Source organism: Schistocerca nitens, chromosome 3, assembly GCF_023898315.1.
Source record: "Schistocerca nitens isolate TAMUIC-IGC-003100 chromosome 3, iqSchNite1.1, whole genome shotgun sequence".
NCBI lineage: Eukaryota > Metazoa > Arthropoda > Insecta > Orthoptera > Acrididae > Schistocerca > Schistocerca nitens.
In genome coordinates, this window is record NC_064616.1 from 798,270,251 (window position 1) to 798,287,470 (window position 17,220).

General features: G+C 40.0%; 1 protein-coding gene across 2 annotated transcripts in view; it reads right to left on the reverse strand.

Moving 5' to 3' along the window:
* Positions 1–17,220, reverse strand: part of LOC126248819 (CCR4-NOT transcription complex subunit 2) — a 142,910-nt gene that overhangs the window by 19,186 nt on the left and 106,504 nt on the right. For both annotated transcript variants that reach the window (XM_049950231.1, XM_049950232.1), the window contains exons 4-6: positions 6,155–6,286; positions 3,657–3,893; positions 1,428–1,689 (exon numbers count right to left, since the gene is read on the reverse strand). In XM_049950231.1, coding sequence (XP_049806188.1) covers positions 1,428–1,689; positions 3,657–3,893; positions 6,155–6,286 — 631 coding nt within the window. The remainder of the gene's footprint in view (positions 1–1,427; positions 1,690–3,656; positions 3,894–6,154; positions 6,287–17,220) is intronic.

Below are 17,220 nucleotides of genomic sequence, written 5' to 3' on the forward strand. Positions count from 1 at the left end.
AGTTTAATATTGAGGTCTCTAATCTTCCTGGTATATATGAATGAGCTTTGTATCACCTAAAACAGTGTTTGCCTGGTTATTTCCACTGATGATACAAATGTTATGAAAACAAAGATGCGTAGAAGAGAATACTGTAACTCTTTTGTGATAAACTTAACCTTTGTAAAGGGTTTAAAACTGAAAATTCCACAGTTTATTCATTTTTCTACTGCAAGAAAGTCAATGAGTACCATCAATCAACATCAAAGTATAATTCTCTAAGGTTTCACCTCCCACCCCCACCACCTCCCCCTCCCCCTGCCAGTCTTCAGAGGCAGGGAGGAGGGGGGGGGAGAGGGAGTGTATATTATGACAGGAATTTAAGTGTCAAAAACTAGAATGTCTTGCAAAATAAAAGTATTAACAGCTAAATCTGCTTTAACTATAATTACCAATCTTGGGGAGGGACAGGAGTCACTACATTTTAATTCTGTAACCTTTTTAATTTAACATTGCAGTAATCAATCTATGAAAGAAAGTAATTAGATAATTAGAAATTTCTGTGTGGTTTAAATGTACACTTGTTTTTACTATCTGAACAGTAAGGGATAGGAGGAACAGACTCATATAGTGTTTAAACTCTGATGAAATGGGTAACAATCCACTGCAGCTTCAGAACAACAATGAAATTAATAAACATAATACTACACGGAAAAACTATATCCAGTATCCCTGAACGACTCTTGCTTAAGCTAAAAAAGGAGCAAGTACACAATTATATATAACCTGCACAAGGTAATGTCACTGCATATATTTCAAGTTTTTGTCCCCCCCCCCCCCTCCCCCCCCAGCTCCTCACATGAGGTGGGAGTTCTTCAAAGAAAGAAAGCAGCCAGCCAGCCAGTCCCGATCTGCCAAAGAAAAGGTGAGCGGTGGAGACTAATTGAACTGTAGTGAAGGAATGAAATATGTCTACATGAAATACAAGCAATTAACACATTATGTATAGTAACGGATCAACAAAACTGACTGGAATGTGTGTCTTGATTTGACCCTAAATCAACAACCCATTTCACCATTAAGACAAGCATTCATTTCCCCCATCCTTCATTAGAGAGATATCAGTTAAATGTCAAAAACATGCAACTGAATATCATGGTGTCTTTGCAATTAAATGAACTGCTTTCATTAAGGTTGGTTAAGGTCTATTAATACGGGTTGCTTTTAATCTCTCTATGTCTTCTAAGACAGAAGAAGAAATTTACAAACAAAAGATCTCACACAGCACTACCCAAAGTAACTGAAATGGAAATACCACAAAATGCAGCAGTGCAAACTAGAAACAGAATTTATTATTCTTTCAACTGAAAACAATCATATGCACTGAATGAGAATTTTCAAAGTGTATTTAAGATATGAAATCTGTAAGTAAAATTGTAGTGCCTCACCTTATATTAGGGTTAATAAGATATTCAGGAGGCACATGGAAATCAATATCCTGAGGTCGGCACGGTGTTTCTGCCCACGGCCCTCCGAAGTTAGGGTACAGATTGTCAGGTGAATTCAAATTCAAACCAAGTGCAGTCAAATCTTGACCCAGGGCTAAGGAAACCAAATTAGGATCTGTTTCTGCAGCCCTTATAAATGTTAGAAGACCAACCATACCAAATTGGTCCTTGACCATACTTCCCGGGATCCTCGTCACTTTACCTAAAATAAATTACAATGCGAAATTATAAGTATACCATTTAGTAAAACATGACAACAGTAGATTACAAACTTCATTTCTGAACAATTAATTACATCAATGATAAATTAAAATGTTCTGAACAAACTTGAAATGTTCTCTTAATTAATCATCAATTATTACACAAAACAATGAATTACAAATAAGTAACAAGTACTTATGTGCGACTGTAATAATCATAAAATTTGTATTCAATAACCTTTTCCTTCTTTAATGATAACTTATCAAAACAGAAAACTTAGTAAATAATTCCAGTAATAAAAGTCTGGAGTGGCAGCACAGCTGTAACAAATACTGACATATTAAAATCCTTCAGTATCTATATCCAATTTTTCTGGGCTTATGCTGCTTTAATACATTTTACAAGATTTTTACAGGATTTCCTGTCATAGAAAATTTATGGTACAATGTATTGCATTTTTTTGTCATAGATAATAGTTTTTCAAAAGAAAACAACACACAACACACAGGCAGGGAGGGGGGGGGGGGTGCTTTTCTGAAGAAGGCTTTGGCTGAAAGCTGAAAATGTGCAACAGTCTTTACACTGTGCCTGTCTGCAGCTCAACATGCCACCTTTATGGTGAGTAGCAATCAATACTTCTCCTTACATTGTTGATATACCAATTGTGCACACTAAAATAATAAAAAAACCACAAACAAATGTATACACAGATGTAGTGATCATAAATGATACTGCTGCAGAGAGAGCTGGTTGCAGCATCTACTTCAGAATATGAAATTCAATAGGCCATCTTTGCTGTATTTTCAGTCCACAACAAGGCCAACAGGGTTTTGAGTTCAAACTGGAGGCCAACACAGATTTGATTTCACACTATAACACTATCTCCCATCTACCTCAGATATACAATATATGACGTGAAAGACCAAACTCAAATCCTGATGGAATCATCATACTTTGGTGTCTATCGGTGACACAGTGCTTGTGGCTTTTGATGAGTCATCTCCTTTATTCCTAAATTATGAATAATTTTCAACCAGAACTTTCCATACATTATTATACTTTGCTATGAAATACATTCTGATTTTACACTACTTACAACGAAGTAGAAGATCAAGTATTTACATTCAACATTCTCATTTCATGTACCCCCTTCCTGCATCAACACCAATAACACTGACGAGGTTCATTCACCAATTTACTAAATTTTTTGTTTAAATGTTGTACAATAACTACAGATCAATCTTAATAGGTCGTGTTTCACCAACTCTGTGATTCTCTATAATCAGGGGAACTTCTTACTTATTTATGTTACACAATTTCCATACCTGACATAAAATGGTGAAAGTCTAACTTTTGCAGTTTCGATTTAAGATCATATCTGTAATTCACACACAGCTTCATTCGTAGAAGAATGAAGTCCTGCTCCAGCCTATGACTGATTTACGTGGTGTTAAATGAACATGTGTTCTTTTGACACTGCCTGCATCAGCCATGGGCTGCAGCAAGACTACCACATTTATTCCATAAATGAAGCAGTGTGCAGATATAACAAATATTGTCTCAAGTCTAAGCTACAGAAATTGGACTTTCACTACCTTGTTTTTCAGATATGTATTACTTACAAACAAAATGTTATTTAATGCCTTTTACTCTTGCCACTTTGCCTTTACATGCCACTATCTTAAATAGACTTTCCTCAACAATATGGTGAATTTTGGGAATACAATTCATCTCAGGAAAGGCATCTGAATACTGTGTACCCTACACAAGAAGAGTAGTACTTTAACCTTGTTTATAGATTTTCACTGTGTACTGGACCTGCACTTGGGGATCCTGGACCTTTGTGTTATCAAAAACAAGGCTCTAACAGTAGAATCATCTGACTAGAGTGCATAAATCAGATCAAAGCCAGCACTTTTAAGTATTAATTTGCTCAAGAAAATACAACTGATGGCAAATTTGGCTTACCATCAGGGGATGTTTGTATTCCTCTTTTGGTCTGCGACTTCTCAGCACCAGGTGCCCTATTTCCAACAGTTGTTTCTTGTCCAATATCTGAATTCGATACAGAGAGATTCTTTTCCACTGATAAACTTCCACCAGGAGATGGTCCTTCTGTCCTCTGGGTACCAGGCAGTGCAGGGAAGTCCTCCGAGCTCATTGTAAATTCATTTGTTTCTGATGGTGGTGCCTTCACCACAGTTACTACAAGGGAAAAAATAGTATCAGACACATTCAGTACACTAGATAAGCAACAATGAAAATACATACTATTGAACCAAGGGTTGTGACAAAACCATTTTCTAGTCCCACTTGATATTGGCTTCCATAAATAAAAAAAACTAAAATAAATAAATAAATAAATAAATAAATAAAAATAAATTTAATTCATGTAACTGAACCACTCACTTGGCCCAGCCTAACTGAAATATGAAAACACAGTTGCAAATAAAGAAGTTATGTTTGAACTTAGATAGCATTAGGGAAGTAAAAAATGTATGCACCTGTGCAGCTAACACAAATATCATTAATATGGAGAGTGACTGTCTTCATAAGCAACACAACTACAGTGATTTATTGGTTGATTGGTATATTTGAGGGGAGGGGACCGAACAAAGAGGTCATCAGCCCCATCAGATCAGGGAAGGACATTAGCCGTGCCCTTTCACAGGAACCATCCCAGCATTTGCCTGAAGCGATTTAGGGAAATTGCGGAAAACCTAAGTCAGGATTGCCGGATGCAGGTTTGAACAGTCGTCCACCAGAATGTGAGTCCAGTGTGCTAACCACTGTGCGACCAAACGCTGTAGTAATTTGTGATGATTTAAATAAGTGTGCGTCAGCTACACTAGGTGTGAATGCCATTCTACTTGCAAAGTTATTCTCAATGTGATAAGGTTCTGAGGAGGACTGCAAGCAGCAAAATGCCTACCAGGAGCACCCAAAAATATGCTCTACAAGACTGGAGCTGGAGATCAAGTTTACCACTTCATTCACTGAACGCTTTTCTGTAGAAGATAATTCTCCATGAATGAAGTCTGTGAGATCATTTAGGTGTTACCTTGTAGGACCATAAGATCATCAATACAAATAAATAATCTCATCTCAACAGAACAGTGAAATTGTACTGTCACACTTTAAGAGGTCATTGTATTCAAATAAATATGTTTACATCCCATTACAGACACTACCTGACCAAACAGCATCACTTTCATGAATTGCATGATGGATAATGGCTTCTGGCTTCTCACCAAATCAAACCATATCTGCCGTCACTTTGCAAGCTAAACCAGGACTTGTCTCTAAAGAGAATGGTCCTCCATTGGAATGCATTCCAGTATACATGTTGACAACCTGTCAGTAAGCGTTACCCCTTATGGCGAGGCATTAGCAGTAAATACAAGGATGATCGCTCTGCAAAGATATCATGTTTATGATGCCATCTGCACATAATACTGTGGTGTCACAGCCAGACACCACACGTGCTAGGTGGTAGCTTAAATCGGCCGCGGTCCTGTAGTACATGTCGGACCCGCGTGTCGCCACTGTGTGATCGCAAACCTAGCGCCACCACAAGGCAGGTCTCGAGAGACTGACTCGAACTCAGCCCAGTTGTACGGACGACAGAGCTAGCGACTAGACGTACGAAGCCTTTCTCTCTCATTAGCCGAGAGACAGAATAGCCTTCAGCTAAGTTAATGGCTACGAACTAGCAAGGCGCCATTAGCCTTACAGTGATTGTAATTAAAGTCTCCTTTGTGCGATGTACCACAATGATTGATTAAAGATAAGTATTATACCAGCTACGTACTTTTCTTCATAGCATTAATTACGTATCCTGTTCCAGTACTTCACGCCCGTCTGCGTTAGTCTAGCGTGCCTTTTAAGCCACCTCTATCTACAAGGTGTTGGCCCAGCTGCCGACACATCAAATACTTCACAGTATAAGTTGCTCATTGGATATAGCAAGGGCAGATGTAGTTGGAGGGCAGATGTAGTTGGAGTGATGTGCACTTAGAGGGATGGGATTGGAACGACACCTAATACCAGTCACCAGTTTGTGTAGTAACCCTTGGCCATCCCCTGGTGAACTTAATGCATGTCAAATCTGTAGTCAGAAACTGTTTCCACAGTTTGTGAACTGAAGAATGCAGTCACCATCTGATCACCTCTGCCCAAGTGTAAAGTGCCTCCAATTTGCTAATTGCCCTCCATTGCAATTTAGTCTCGTACTTTCAGAATTAATAACATGCACAAGGTAATGACTATAACTGTAACTAGGCTGGTAACGCCAAGGTTTTCAATACCTGCACTCTGATTGCACACTGGAAATGATAATTTACATTTAATAGCCAGAAATTTAGCTAACACAAAATGAAAAGAATTATTATCAGTAGAAATAAAACTTGGAAACAATTCTGCTTATTACCAACAAATTATGGAAAATGGCATTCATTTCACAATACCTTGGTTTTTCAACAGTCTACTTGCAGATGCTCTTCCCATGTCGATGTCCTGGCTCTGAGAGGTGAGGCCTGGAATGTGCTCAGAGTGACAATTTTTGGATGGATTTATTGTCGATCTGACTGGTCGTGCCCCTGAAACAGAATAGTTGGAAACTTTGCTGCATATATGTTATCTTTGACTGTGTACATTTTATCTTTGGCTTTGGTTCATGAAAGAGATTTTAGGAAAAAAGTTGAAAAATGCATAAAACTAAAGGAAGATAATATTTTCTGGTGCAGATTATCAGATAGTCAACTGCACAATCAGACAGCATACTAATGATGTCAAAGTCCTTTCATACAAAAAATGGGGAACTTCCAGCTGGCGCAATAAATGACAGCTATCTGAAAATGTGGATATATGCAAGATAATGTCCACAGCAAAGAAAAAGAACCCAACAACATCCAATTACAAAATTAGTGGTAAACATCAGGAGCCTGTCATTTAGTTCAAATATGAAGCAATATGAAATGGGATGAACACGGAAAATCAATATGGTAGGCAAATGAAAGACTTTCATTTCTGGGAAACAGCACTATACACACAACGCCGGTGCACAGGGAACACAAGGTTATTAGGGCGCATACCAAGGTCTATGAACTCATTTTTTCGAAGCCCCATGTGCAAACCGAATACCAGAAACAAAAATCATTAATATTTGTATGAACTACTCCATATCACGCACTAGACAGTAGCTTACAGAATATAGACACAGACGTAAATTCTAGAGAGAGCTAGTGAGACAACTGAGATGTCAAAGGCAAAGGTAAGAAAGCTGTATTGTAGGGAAAATGTTTGGATCATATTGATATTGTACCTGAAGTGAAGCACACCACCACATAACTAGTAACATGAAAGTAAAACATCTGCAGGAAAGTAATCAAATACAGAGAAGTCTGGAAGACAAACAAGTAGAGGTCCCTATGGCTAGTCTGGCAGCAGGAGGTAGTTTCCGCACCCGAGTTACACTCTCTCAATCACTGGAGAACACAGATAGAATGCTCCAATTGTGGAATGGTAAAAAGGTAAAGCAATAACAATTAATGAAAACAAGCATGAGCATAAAAGCACAAAAACTTTGAAAGGTGATGTATCGGGTCCATTTACTGCTCAGGGGCTGCTAGACAGTCAATTCAATCTTTAGCAGTTTCAACTGAGATGAAAAACATAGTACAATAAGAGTGAAGGTGAAAGAGCCATCATGTTGTCGTCTTCGTCATCGTCGTATTCAGTCCAACGACTGCTTTGCTGCAGCTCTCCATGCTACTCTATCCTGTGCAAGCCTCATCATCTCCAAATAATTGCTGAATCTTCTGAATTCTGCTTATATTTATCTCTCTGTCTCCCTCTACAATTTTTATCCCCCACATTTCCCTCCGATACCAAATTGGTGATCCCTTGATGTCCTCCGAGTCTTTCACGATGGCATACATGAATAAAACGTTCTCAGTTTTTCCAGCGGCGTCAATTCGAATAAAATCCTCGAGCTTTCAATGGCCATCTCCACCATCATTGTCAGGAGTTCACTGACTGCCGGGCTGTTACGGTTTCTCGTTTATATAGGCATGATGGCATCATCAGCAGCCAATCAGATCGATCCAATGTGGTGTGCGCATAAGTCGACCCGGGCAGCTAGCGGAGCTATTGCCTGTGGCAGCACCGGTGACATCAGGTAGCGCCAGAGGGCAGGCACCACGTTTGAAACTGCCGCACCTGCGTCGTGCATCTGTGTCTGCTTTCTTTCAATGTCCAACGCCCGTCCCCAAGCCGTGCTGTGTGTGTGTATCCCTGGTCTCTGTTGAAAGTATTGTTGTTTAAACGAATCTCTGCCGCTTCCTTTATAACGGAGTTCCAATGTGTAAGACGCATGAGCCAACGCTTTTGTATTTTCGAACCGTATTTTGTGTCTGTTTTCTAGGCAATGCTTCGCTATGGCCGACTTCTCAAGTTCCCTTTGTTTTATATGGCCCTTGTGCTCAGTACAACGCTCTGCAAACATGCGAATTGTTTGTCCAATATACATGCTGCCACATTCACAGGGAACACCATACACACCGGACACTAAGAGAAATGTCATCTTTAACAGGGCGCAACATATCTCTTATCTTGGGGGCGGGCCAGAACACTGGTCTTGGCCCATGTTTCTGCAGCAGACGTCCTAACTTACTGCTAGTTGCTCCACAGTATGGCAGGAACACAGTCCATTTGGCCTCTTCTACTGATTCACCAGGTGTCTTTCGACGGCGGCCCTTGAAAGAGTTTGTAATGTCTCCTTTGCTGTATCCATTTTCCCCAAAAACACGTTTCAAGTTCTGCAATTCAGACTGTAGATGGTCGTCGTCAGAGATAATCTTGGCTCTACAAACCAACGTGTTCAGGACTGCTTTCTTGTGTACAGGGTGGTGGAAACTACTGGCGTTCAAGTACCGATCAGTTTGTGTTGGTTTCCGGTACACTGAATGACCAAACTGGCCTCCTGCCTTCTGCTCAACCGAAACATCCAAGAATGGTCGCTTGCCATGCTTCTCCATCTCGACAGTAAATTTAATGTTGGGATAGACACCATTCATATGGTCGACGAACGGCTGTAGTGTATCTTCACCATGAGGCCATATCAGGAAGGTGTCACCAACGGATCGTAGGAAGCTTTTCTATGAGGGTGCCAATACAAGATACGCTGGATCTTTTGGCCCAACATTTTCCATCTGGAATCATTAAGTTGTTCCGTCACGTCCTAAAGACAACATACTTTTTATACTGGGATGAATATTATGGAGATGACTGACAGCACAGCCATCTGATCACCACTGTCTCCAGCAGACGCAAATTTCTTCATGGAGCACTTTAAGGAGCAGGCTCTGCAAACTGCGACATTACGGCCGTCTTGCTTTCTGTCTACATCTAAATGATTATTTTGAAATTAACAGTTAAGTGCCTGGCAGAGGGTTCATCCAAACACCTCCAAGCTGTTTCTCTACCATTCCACTCTTGAATGGTTGGCAGGAAAAACATGCACTTTAATCTTTCTGTGCGCACTCTGAATTTCCTTATTTTACTATGACAAAAATTTCTTCCTATGTAGGTGTGCGTCGAAAGGAAATTTTTGCAATCTGAGGAGAAAGTTAGTGATTGAAATTTTGTGAGAAGATCCTGTCACAATGAGAAACACCTTTGTTTCAATGATTCCTACCACTATTTACATTTCATGTGCGCGGCACTCTCCCCCCTATTTTGCGAGAACAATAAATGAGCTGCCATTCTTTGAGCTTTTTCAATGTCCTCTGTCAGTCCCATCTAATATAGATCCCACACTGCACAGTGATACCCCAGAAGACGGCATACAAGTGTGGTGCAAGCAGTCTAATAGACCTGTTGCACTTTTTAAGTGTTCTGCCTATTAATTGCAGTCTTTGGTTTGCTTTCCCCACAATATTATCTGTGTCGTCATTCCAGTTTAAGTTATTCATAATTGTAATCCCTAAGTTTTTAGTTGGATTTATAGCCTTTAGATTTGTGTAATTTACCATGTAAGAATCTACATCATAGTGGAAGTATTGGCTGGGAAGTTATGTTTTTAAATTTCTCTTGAATTGTCACACAAATTCTCCCATGCAACCTTTTTTTGGAAATGACTGTTCCACCGGTGAACCATCTACTACTGACACTCAGATACTTCGTCTCTAGCGATTTCCTTCTGTCCATTGCAGACTCCATTGGTATTGACATGAGGACAGCCAATAAGGGTATTAAAAAGATGTATATGACAATGGGCAACATGTGCAAGAGACAGATTTGTTAATTATATCAGTTATGTTGTTGTTGTTGTTGTTGTTGTGGTCTTCAGTCCTGAGACTGGTTTGATGCAGCTCTCCATGCTACTCTGTCCTGTGCAAGCTTCTTCATCTCCCAGTACCTACTGCAACCTATATCCTTCTGAATCTGCATAGTGTATTCATCTCTTGGTCTCCCTCTACGATTTTTACCCTCCACGCTGCCCTCCAATGCTAAATTTGTGATCCCTTGATGCCTCAAAACATGTCCTACCAACCGATCGCTTCTTCTAGTCAAGTTGTGCCACAAACTTCTCTTCTCCCCAATCCTATTCAATACCTCCTCATTAGTTACGTGATCTACCCACCTTATCTTCAGAATTCTTCTGTAGCACCACATTTCAAAAGCTTCTATTCTCTTCTTGTCCAAACTAGTTATCGTCCATGTTTCACTTCCATACATGGCTACACTCCATACAAATACTTTCAGAAACGACTTCCTGACACTTAAATCTATACTCGATGTTAACAAATTTCTCTTCTTCAGAAATGCTTTCCTTGCCTTTGCCAGTCTACATTTTATATCCTCTCTACTTCGACCATCATCAGTTATTTTGCTCCCCAAATAGCAAAACTCCTTTACTACTTTAAGTGTCTCATTTCCTAACCTAATTCCCTCAGCATCACCCGACTTAATTTGACTACATTCCATTATCCTCGTTTTGCTTTTGTTGATGTTCATCTTATATCCTGCTTTCAAGACACAGTCCATTCTGTTCAACTGCTCTTCCAAGTCCTTTGCTGTCTCTGACAGAATTACAATGTCATCGGCGAACCTCAAAGTTTTTACTTCTTCTCCATGAATTTTAATACCAACTCCAAATTTTTCTTTTGTTTCCTTTACTGCTTGCTCAATACACAGATTGAATAACATCGGGGAGAGGCTACAACCCTGTCTCACTCCTTTCCCAACCACTGCTTCCCTTTCATGTCCCTCGACTCTTATAACTGCCATCTGGTTTCTCTACAAATTGTAAATAGCCTTTTGCTCCCTGTATTTTACCCCCGCCACCTTCAGAATTTGAAAGAGAGTATTCCAGTTAACGTTGTCAAAAGCTTTCTCTAAGTCTACAAATGCTAGAAACGTAGGTTTGCCTTTTCTTAATCTTTCTTCTAAGATAAGTCTTAAGGTTAGTATTGCCTCACGTGTTCCAACATTTCTACGGAATCCAAACTGATCTTTCCCGAGGTCCGCTTCTACCAGTTTTTCCATTCGTCTGTAAAGAATTCGTGTTAGTATTTTGCAGCTGTGACTTATTAAACTGATAGTTCAGTAATTTTCACATCTGTCAACACCTGCTTTCTTTGGGATTGGAATTATTATATTCTTCTTGAAGTCTGAGGGTATTTCGCCTGTCTCATACATCTTGCTCACCAGATGGTAGAGTTTTCTCATGACTGGCTCTCCCAAGGCCGTCAGTAGTTCCAATGGAATGTTGTCTACTCCGGGGGCCTTGTTTCGACTCAGGTCTTCCAGTGCTCTGTCAAACTCGTCACGCAGTATCTTATCTCCCATTTCATCTTCATCTACATCCTCTTCCATTTCCATAATATTGTCCTCAAGTACATCACCCTTGTATAAACCCTCTACATAATCCTTCCACCTTTCTGCCTTCCCTTCTTTGCTTAGAACTGGGTTGCCATCTGAGCTCTTGATATTCATACAAGTGGTTCTCTTCTCTCCAAAGGTCTCTTTAATTTTCCTGTAGGCAGTATCTATCTTACCCCTAGTGAGACAAGCCTCTACATCCTTACATTTGTCCTCTAGCCATCCCTGCTTAGCCATTTTGCACTTCCTGTCAATCTCATTTTTGAGACGTTTGTATTCCTTTTTGCCTGCTTCATTTACTGCATTTTTATATTTTCTCCTTTCATCAATTAAATTCAATATTTCTTCTGTTACCCAAGGATTTCAATTAGCCCTCGTCTTTTTACCTACTTGATTGTCTGCTGCCTTCACTACTTCATCCCTCAGAGCTACCCATTCTTCTTCTTCTTCTTCTTCTTCTTCTTCTGTATTTCTTTCCCCCATTCCTGTCAATTCTTCCCTTATGCTCTCCCTGAAACTCTCTACAACCTCTGGTTCTTTCAGTTTATCCAGGTCCCATCTCCTTAAATTCCCACCTTTTTGCAGTTTCTTCAGTTTCAATCTGCAGTTCGTAACCAATAGATTGTGGTCAGAGTCCACATCTGCCCCTGGAAATGTCTTACAATTTAAAACCTGGTTCCTAAATCTCTGTCTTATCTCCAGGATTCTTCCAGGTATACAACCTTCTTTTATGATTCTTGAACCAAGTGTTAGCTATGATTAAGTTGTGCTCTGTGCGAAATTCTACAAGGCGGCTTCCTCTTTCGTTTCTTCCCCCCAATCCATATTCACCTACTATGTTTCCTTCTCTCCCTTTTCCTACTGACGAATTCCAGTCACCCATGACTATTAAATTTTCGTCTCCCTTCACTACCTGAATAATTTCTTTTATCTCGTCATACATTTCATCTATTTCTTCATCATCTGCAGAGCTAGTTGGCATATAAACTTGTACTACTGTGGTAGGCATGGGCTTCGTATCTATCTTGGCCACAATAATGCGTTCACTATGCTGTTTGTAGTAGCTTACCCGTATTCCTATTTTTTTTATTCATTATTAAGTCTACTCCTGCATAACACCTATTTTATTTTGTATTTATAACCATGTATTCACCTGACCAGAAGTCTTGTTCCTCCTGCCACCGAACTTCACCAATTCCCACTATATCTAACTTTAACCAACCTATCCATTTTCCTTTTTAAATTTTCTAACCTACCTGCCCGATTAAGGGATCTGACATTCCACGCTCCGATCCGTAGAACGCCAGTTTTCTTTCTCCTGATAATGACGTCCTCTTGAGTAGTGCCCGCCCAGAGATCCGAATGGGGGACTATTTTACCTCCGGAATATTTTACCCAAGAGGACGCCATCATCATTTAATCATACAGTAAAGCTGCATGTCCTCAGGAAAAATTACGGCTGTAGTTTCCCCTTGCTTTCAGCCGTTATTTCAGTTATATGTTGTAATTAAATGAAAACAAACTAAGCAAACATACACGGATTAATAAACTCTTATTCTGAAATCATCTGTTTTTATTTTACTAATTTATTTCCTAATTTTGAGCTTTATACTCATTTCTAACCGATATAGGTCGTCTTCCCTTCTCTGGTTCTTGTGATGCTACTTCTGAAGCAGCACCATCTGCAACTCTGCTAATTTTTTCACATCTGAGAATAGGTATTTTTATTCCAAAAAGAACATTCACAGTTTTAAATTGAGATGGCTGTACAAAAGAAGGAAGAACACAGTGAACGTATCATGTTTCCAGTTACTTCCCCTTCCCTCCCAGATTACATATAACTTTGAGAGATAATTACCCAAGCCAAAACTGTGTATGAAATTGTTACTGTTCCTCAAACATTTAGTGTGAGGTACAATAATAACATTTCTACCTAGCAATATAAAAGACCGTGGTTGTTCATTATAAATGTTGGAATCTTATTGTTCATATACGCCCCCAATGTAATTTTTAATCTTCACATCACAGAAAAAGTTTTTGTGTAGGCTCAAAACCTGAAAAATTTGATGTACAAACAGTTCTCAATAATTCAGCAAGGTACTTTCTGTAGAAGACCCATCGCTGATGCAATGAATTAATCATTCTAAGGCGTAAATGAAATGGCAAGCTAGCCAGTAACACCTCTAACAATTTTCAGTCAAATCAATCTCCATGATGTTTGTGTTGTCACTGTTAGTTGGAGACAAAAAACATGAACTATTTCACAAAGCAGATTGCATTTTACAGTTGCTATTATTGTCACGAATGAGTTATGAGAGATACTAAGTGGGAATAGCTAGACTGGTAATGCTGCACAATGTGTGTGTAGAGAAGGGTAACCATACGTTAGTAGAGAGGCTAGGAAGCAGAAGCCTACGTGACCAGCTGTAGAAGCAGCTTCTGGAAGGAACAGGCGTCAGGAGGATGGTGAGTTATCACGTGGGAGGCACATCATGTGAGTCTTTACAAGCAGCACCACCAGCGCTGCTGGAGACTCTAAACTCAGTCTGCCTTAGACACTGTACCTATATTACTCGGCCCCCGGTACAGTTTCTCGTGACACTTAGCTGTTCACGGCACATGCAGGACTGCACAGCACAGTCAGGGTGATAGTACCTCACAGGATTGAGAATAGTTTTCTACCTTACTTCATTGTTGAGTCTCAGTTCGTTTTCCCATTGAATTTCCTTATCTGCAATGATTTCAACTCATATTCTCATATGCTTGGACTCTGAGATGGACTAACCACTTCACAACTTCATATAGCATCAGCTTCCATCCTGATCGGCTCACAGGACTGAAAGTTTTGGTGCTAGATGTGGGGATGGCTAAAAATAGGCACCCCTATTCTCTGCAGTTGGCACAAATTAGGCACGCCTTCTGTCATGTTTTGGCTATCACGAAGTCACAACCTTACTGTGTCTTGACACAGTACTGGGATTATCCAGGCCACAGATTTGAGAACCACCTGGTATGTTGTATGTGTAGGACATTGTTAACTTCTGATGAGAGGTGGTAGGTGCCTTGAGGCAAAGTGAGAAGAAAGAATACAATTTTGATGGGCCAGGAAGGTTCGTTATGAAGTAAGTTTGACCAAGTGAGAGAGAGGTCGACAATGAGGGATGACAGCATGCCGATCCAGAGAGGCAGGACGTTAGATCTTCTAACATGCCAGGAAGGTCCTCTACGATGTGGGTTTGACTTTGCTGGTGGCAAGTCAGCACTAAGGTGCAGGTTACGCTGTTCCAGAGGGAGGTGGCAACATCAGTCAACTGATAGGCCACAGGGGTCCGAGAGCTGCAAGAAAGCAGATAACGCAACAGGAGGCATGTGGGTGCCAGAAATGGGCTGGCAGCGAGGGTCGCATGACTGGAAAGTGATGCGAGGAGACTCAGGCGGCGCAGAAAGCAGTGCAGACTGCAGAGAGACTAAAACTCAGGTGAGAAAAATTCTTAGTAAAGTGTGTCGTGAAATGAGCAGGTAGAGGCAACTGGCAGTAATGTTGGGCAGTCATCACCAATAAGGTAGGACATTAGTTGAAGTGATGCATTAAAGTTTTTGCCACAACCTTTTGATGGCAACAAAGCACAGCTGAATGAGCTTTTGGATAATTGTGATAGTACATTCAAGACAGTGGCTCCAGATCAGCACGATGTTTTGCTTAAATTTGTTAAGGCACGAACAGCTGTAGCTGACAGGAATAAATTGTTAGTCAGTGATTTAAGGACCACCTGGTCTGTTGTACGTGTATGACGTTAATGGAAAATTGTGCTTGTAAATGAGTGTTAGAGAACTACACTTTACAAGAAGACAAGAACATAGTGAAGGCATTAAACATTGGTGTTCATGCACTGATGCCTTGCTGCAGCATTTTAGGGAAGCCATTAAGGGTGTAAAGACAGACGTTGAGTTAGCTGGAAGTATTGCTCTGGTTCGGAAATGGGCCTTTAAGACGACTACATTAAAACAATAGTAAGGACTCAAGGAGAGAGATAGTAACACACACTGACACCATTAATATTGCCTCTATGGAGGACAGTGCTATTGCATTAGTGAAAGAAAAGCCCATGGCAACAAAAGTAGTAGCAATGCAGTGCACAGGCAGACCTAAAAGCCTAACATGTTTATTTGTGGTAAGCCACGGCATGTGGTGAAAGATAGTCGCCCACACAGACATTCAAGACTGTTTGAGACACAACTGGAAAGAAAACTCAAAGAGGAAAAAAGAAAAGATAAGAAGACTAGTAGAACTGGAAGAGGGAAAATAAGGAAAGACTGGCAGAAATAAACTATGAATTTTAAAGCACACTGCAGAGAAAGGGACAGGTTAAATCCAGTGAAGTGTTTCCAGTGTAAGTTATTTGGTCACAGTGCACAACATGCAGAGTCAAGTGATGTAATACATTTTAAGTGTAATCAGACAGGACACTACATAAGACAATATAATGAAGTTAAGTCGAACACTGTTGGAGCCTGGTCAACGGCAGTAGAAGATGTGAAACAGTGATAATTCGGTTTACTAATCATGGGTCCCTGAGGGCAGTGAAATTTTAGAGTGCAAAGAGACATAAGAAATAAGCCAGAAGCAATCATTTCAAAGCAAGAAATAAGATGAAGAGTCTACGTACCAGACGCACTGGTAATCTTAAGAGATGGCACATGTATAATGAGCATGCTAAATGCGACAGAAGAAAGTGTAGCAATGAGGTGTCCAGTACTGGTGTCTGTGGGAGTGCCACCTAAGGTGGTGTTTAAATTACAGCAAATGAGAAGAGTAAAGACAGAGAGAATCCAGGGCCAGTAAGATAAAAGAAGATCTCAGTGACAAACATCTGAACTGCGAAGAAAGATGCCATTATGGAAATTTGTAGGTAATACAATGATGTATTTCACTTGCCACACAATCAGTTGGCATGTACTGATGTCGTGAAAGACATGAAATCAAGTTAATACCTGAAGGAGGAGGTCAGTTAACATGTTCAAGACCTTATCAAATACCACAGGCGCAAAAAGAGATCTTGCGAGAGGAAACTGAATATGTTACAAGATGATGATGTAGTTCTGAGTAATACTGCATGGAATTTTCTATTAAGAAAATGGACAGTAGTGGGAAACAAAAATGGCCGGCAATGGCAGACACTCTCTTTACAAGCATTTATCCCGACTTGTGGGGGTCTGCTGGTTAATCGGATGTGACATGTTAATTTTTTGATGGGGTGGCCAGATGCCCTTCCTGTCGCCATGACAGTAGCAGACTATAGGTGCAATAATGAGATATCTATCAACAATGTATATCCATTTTCAAGAATAAATGAAATTTTGGATGGGCTAGGTAAAACCAAGTATTTCTCAACACTTGACTTATCTTATGGTATTATCAAATGATACTGGATGAGAAAGACCAAGAGAAAACTGTTTAGTATGTCATATGGGCATTATGACTATAAAAGAATGCCAGTGGGTTTGAAGACAGCCTCTGGTATATTTAAAATGAATTCTGTTTTAATGGGGTTCCAAGAAGAAAAGATAAAAATACCTTGATAATGTAATATTTAGGTCCTCACTAGATGAGTTTAATGGCCACCTTGTGGTCTGAGAGACTTAGATG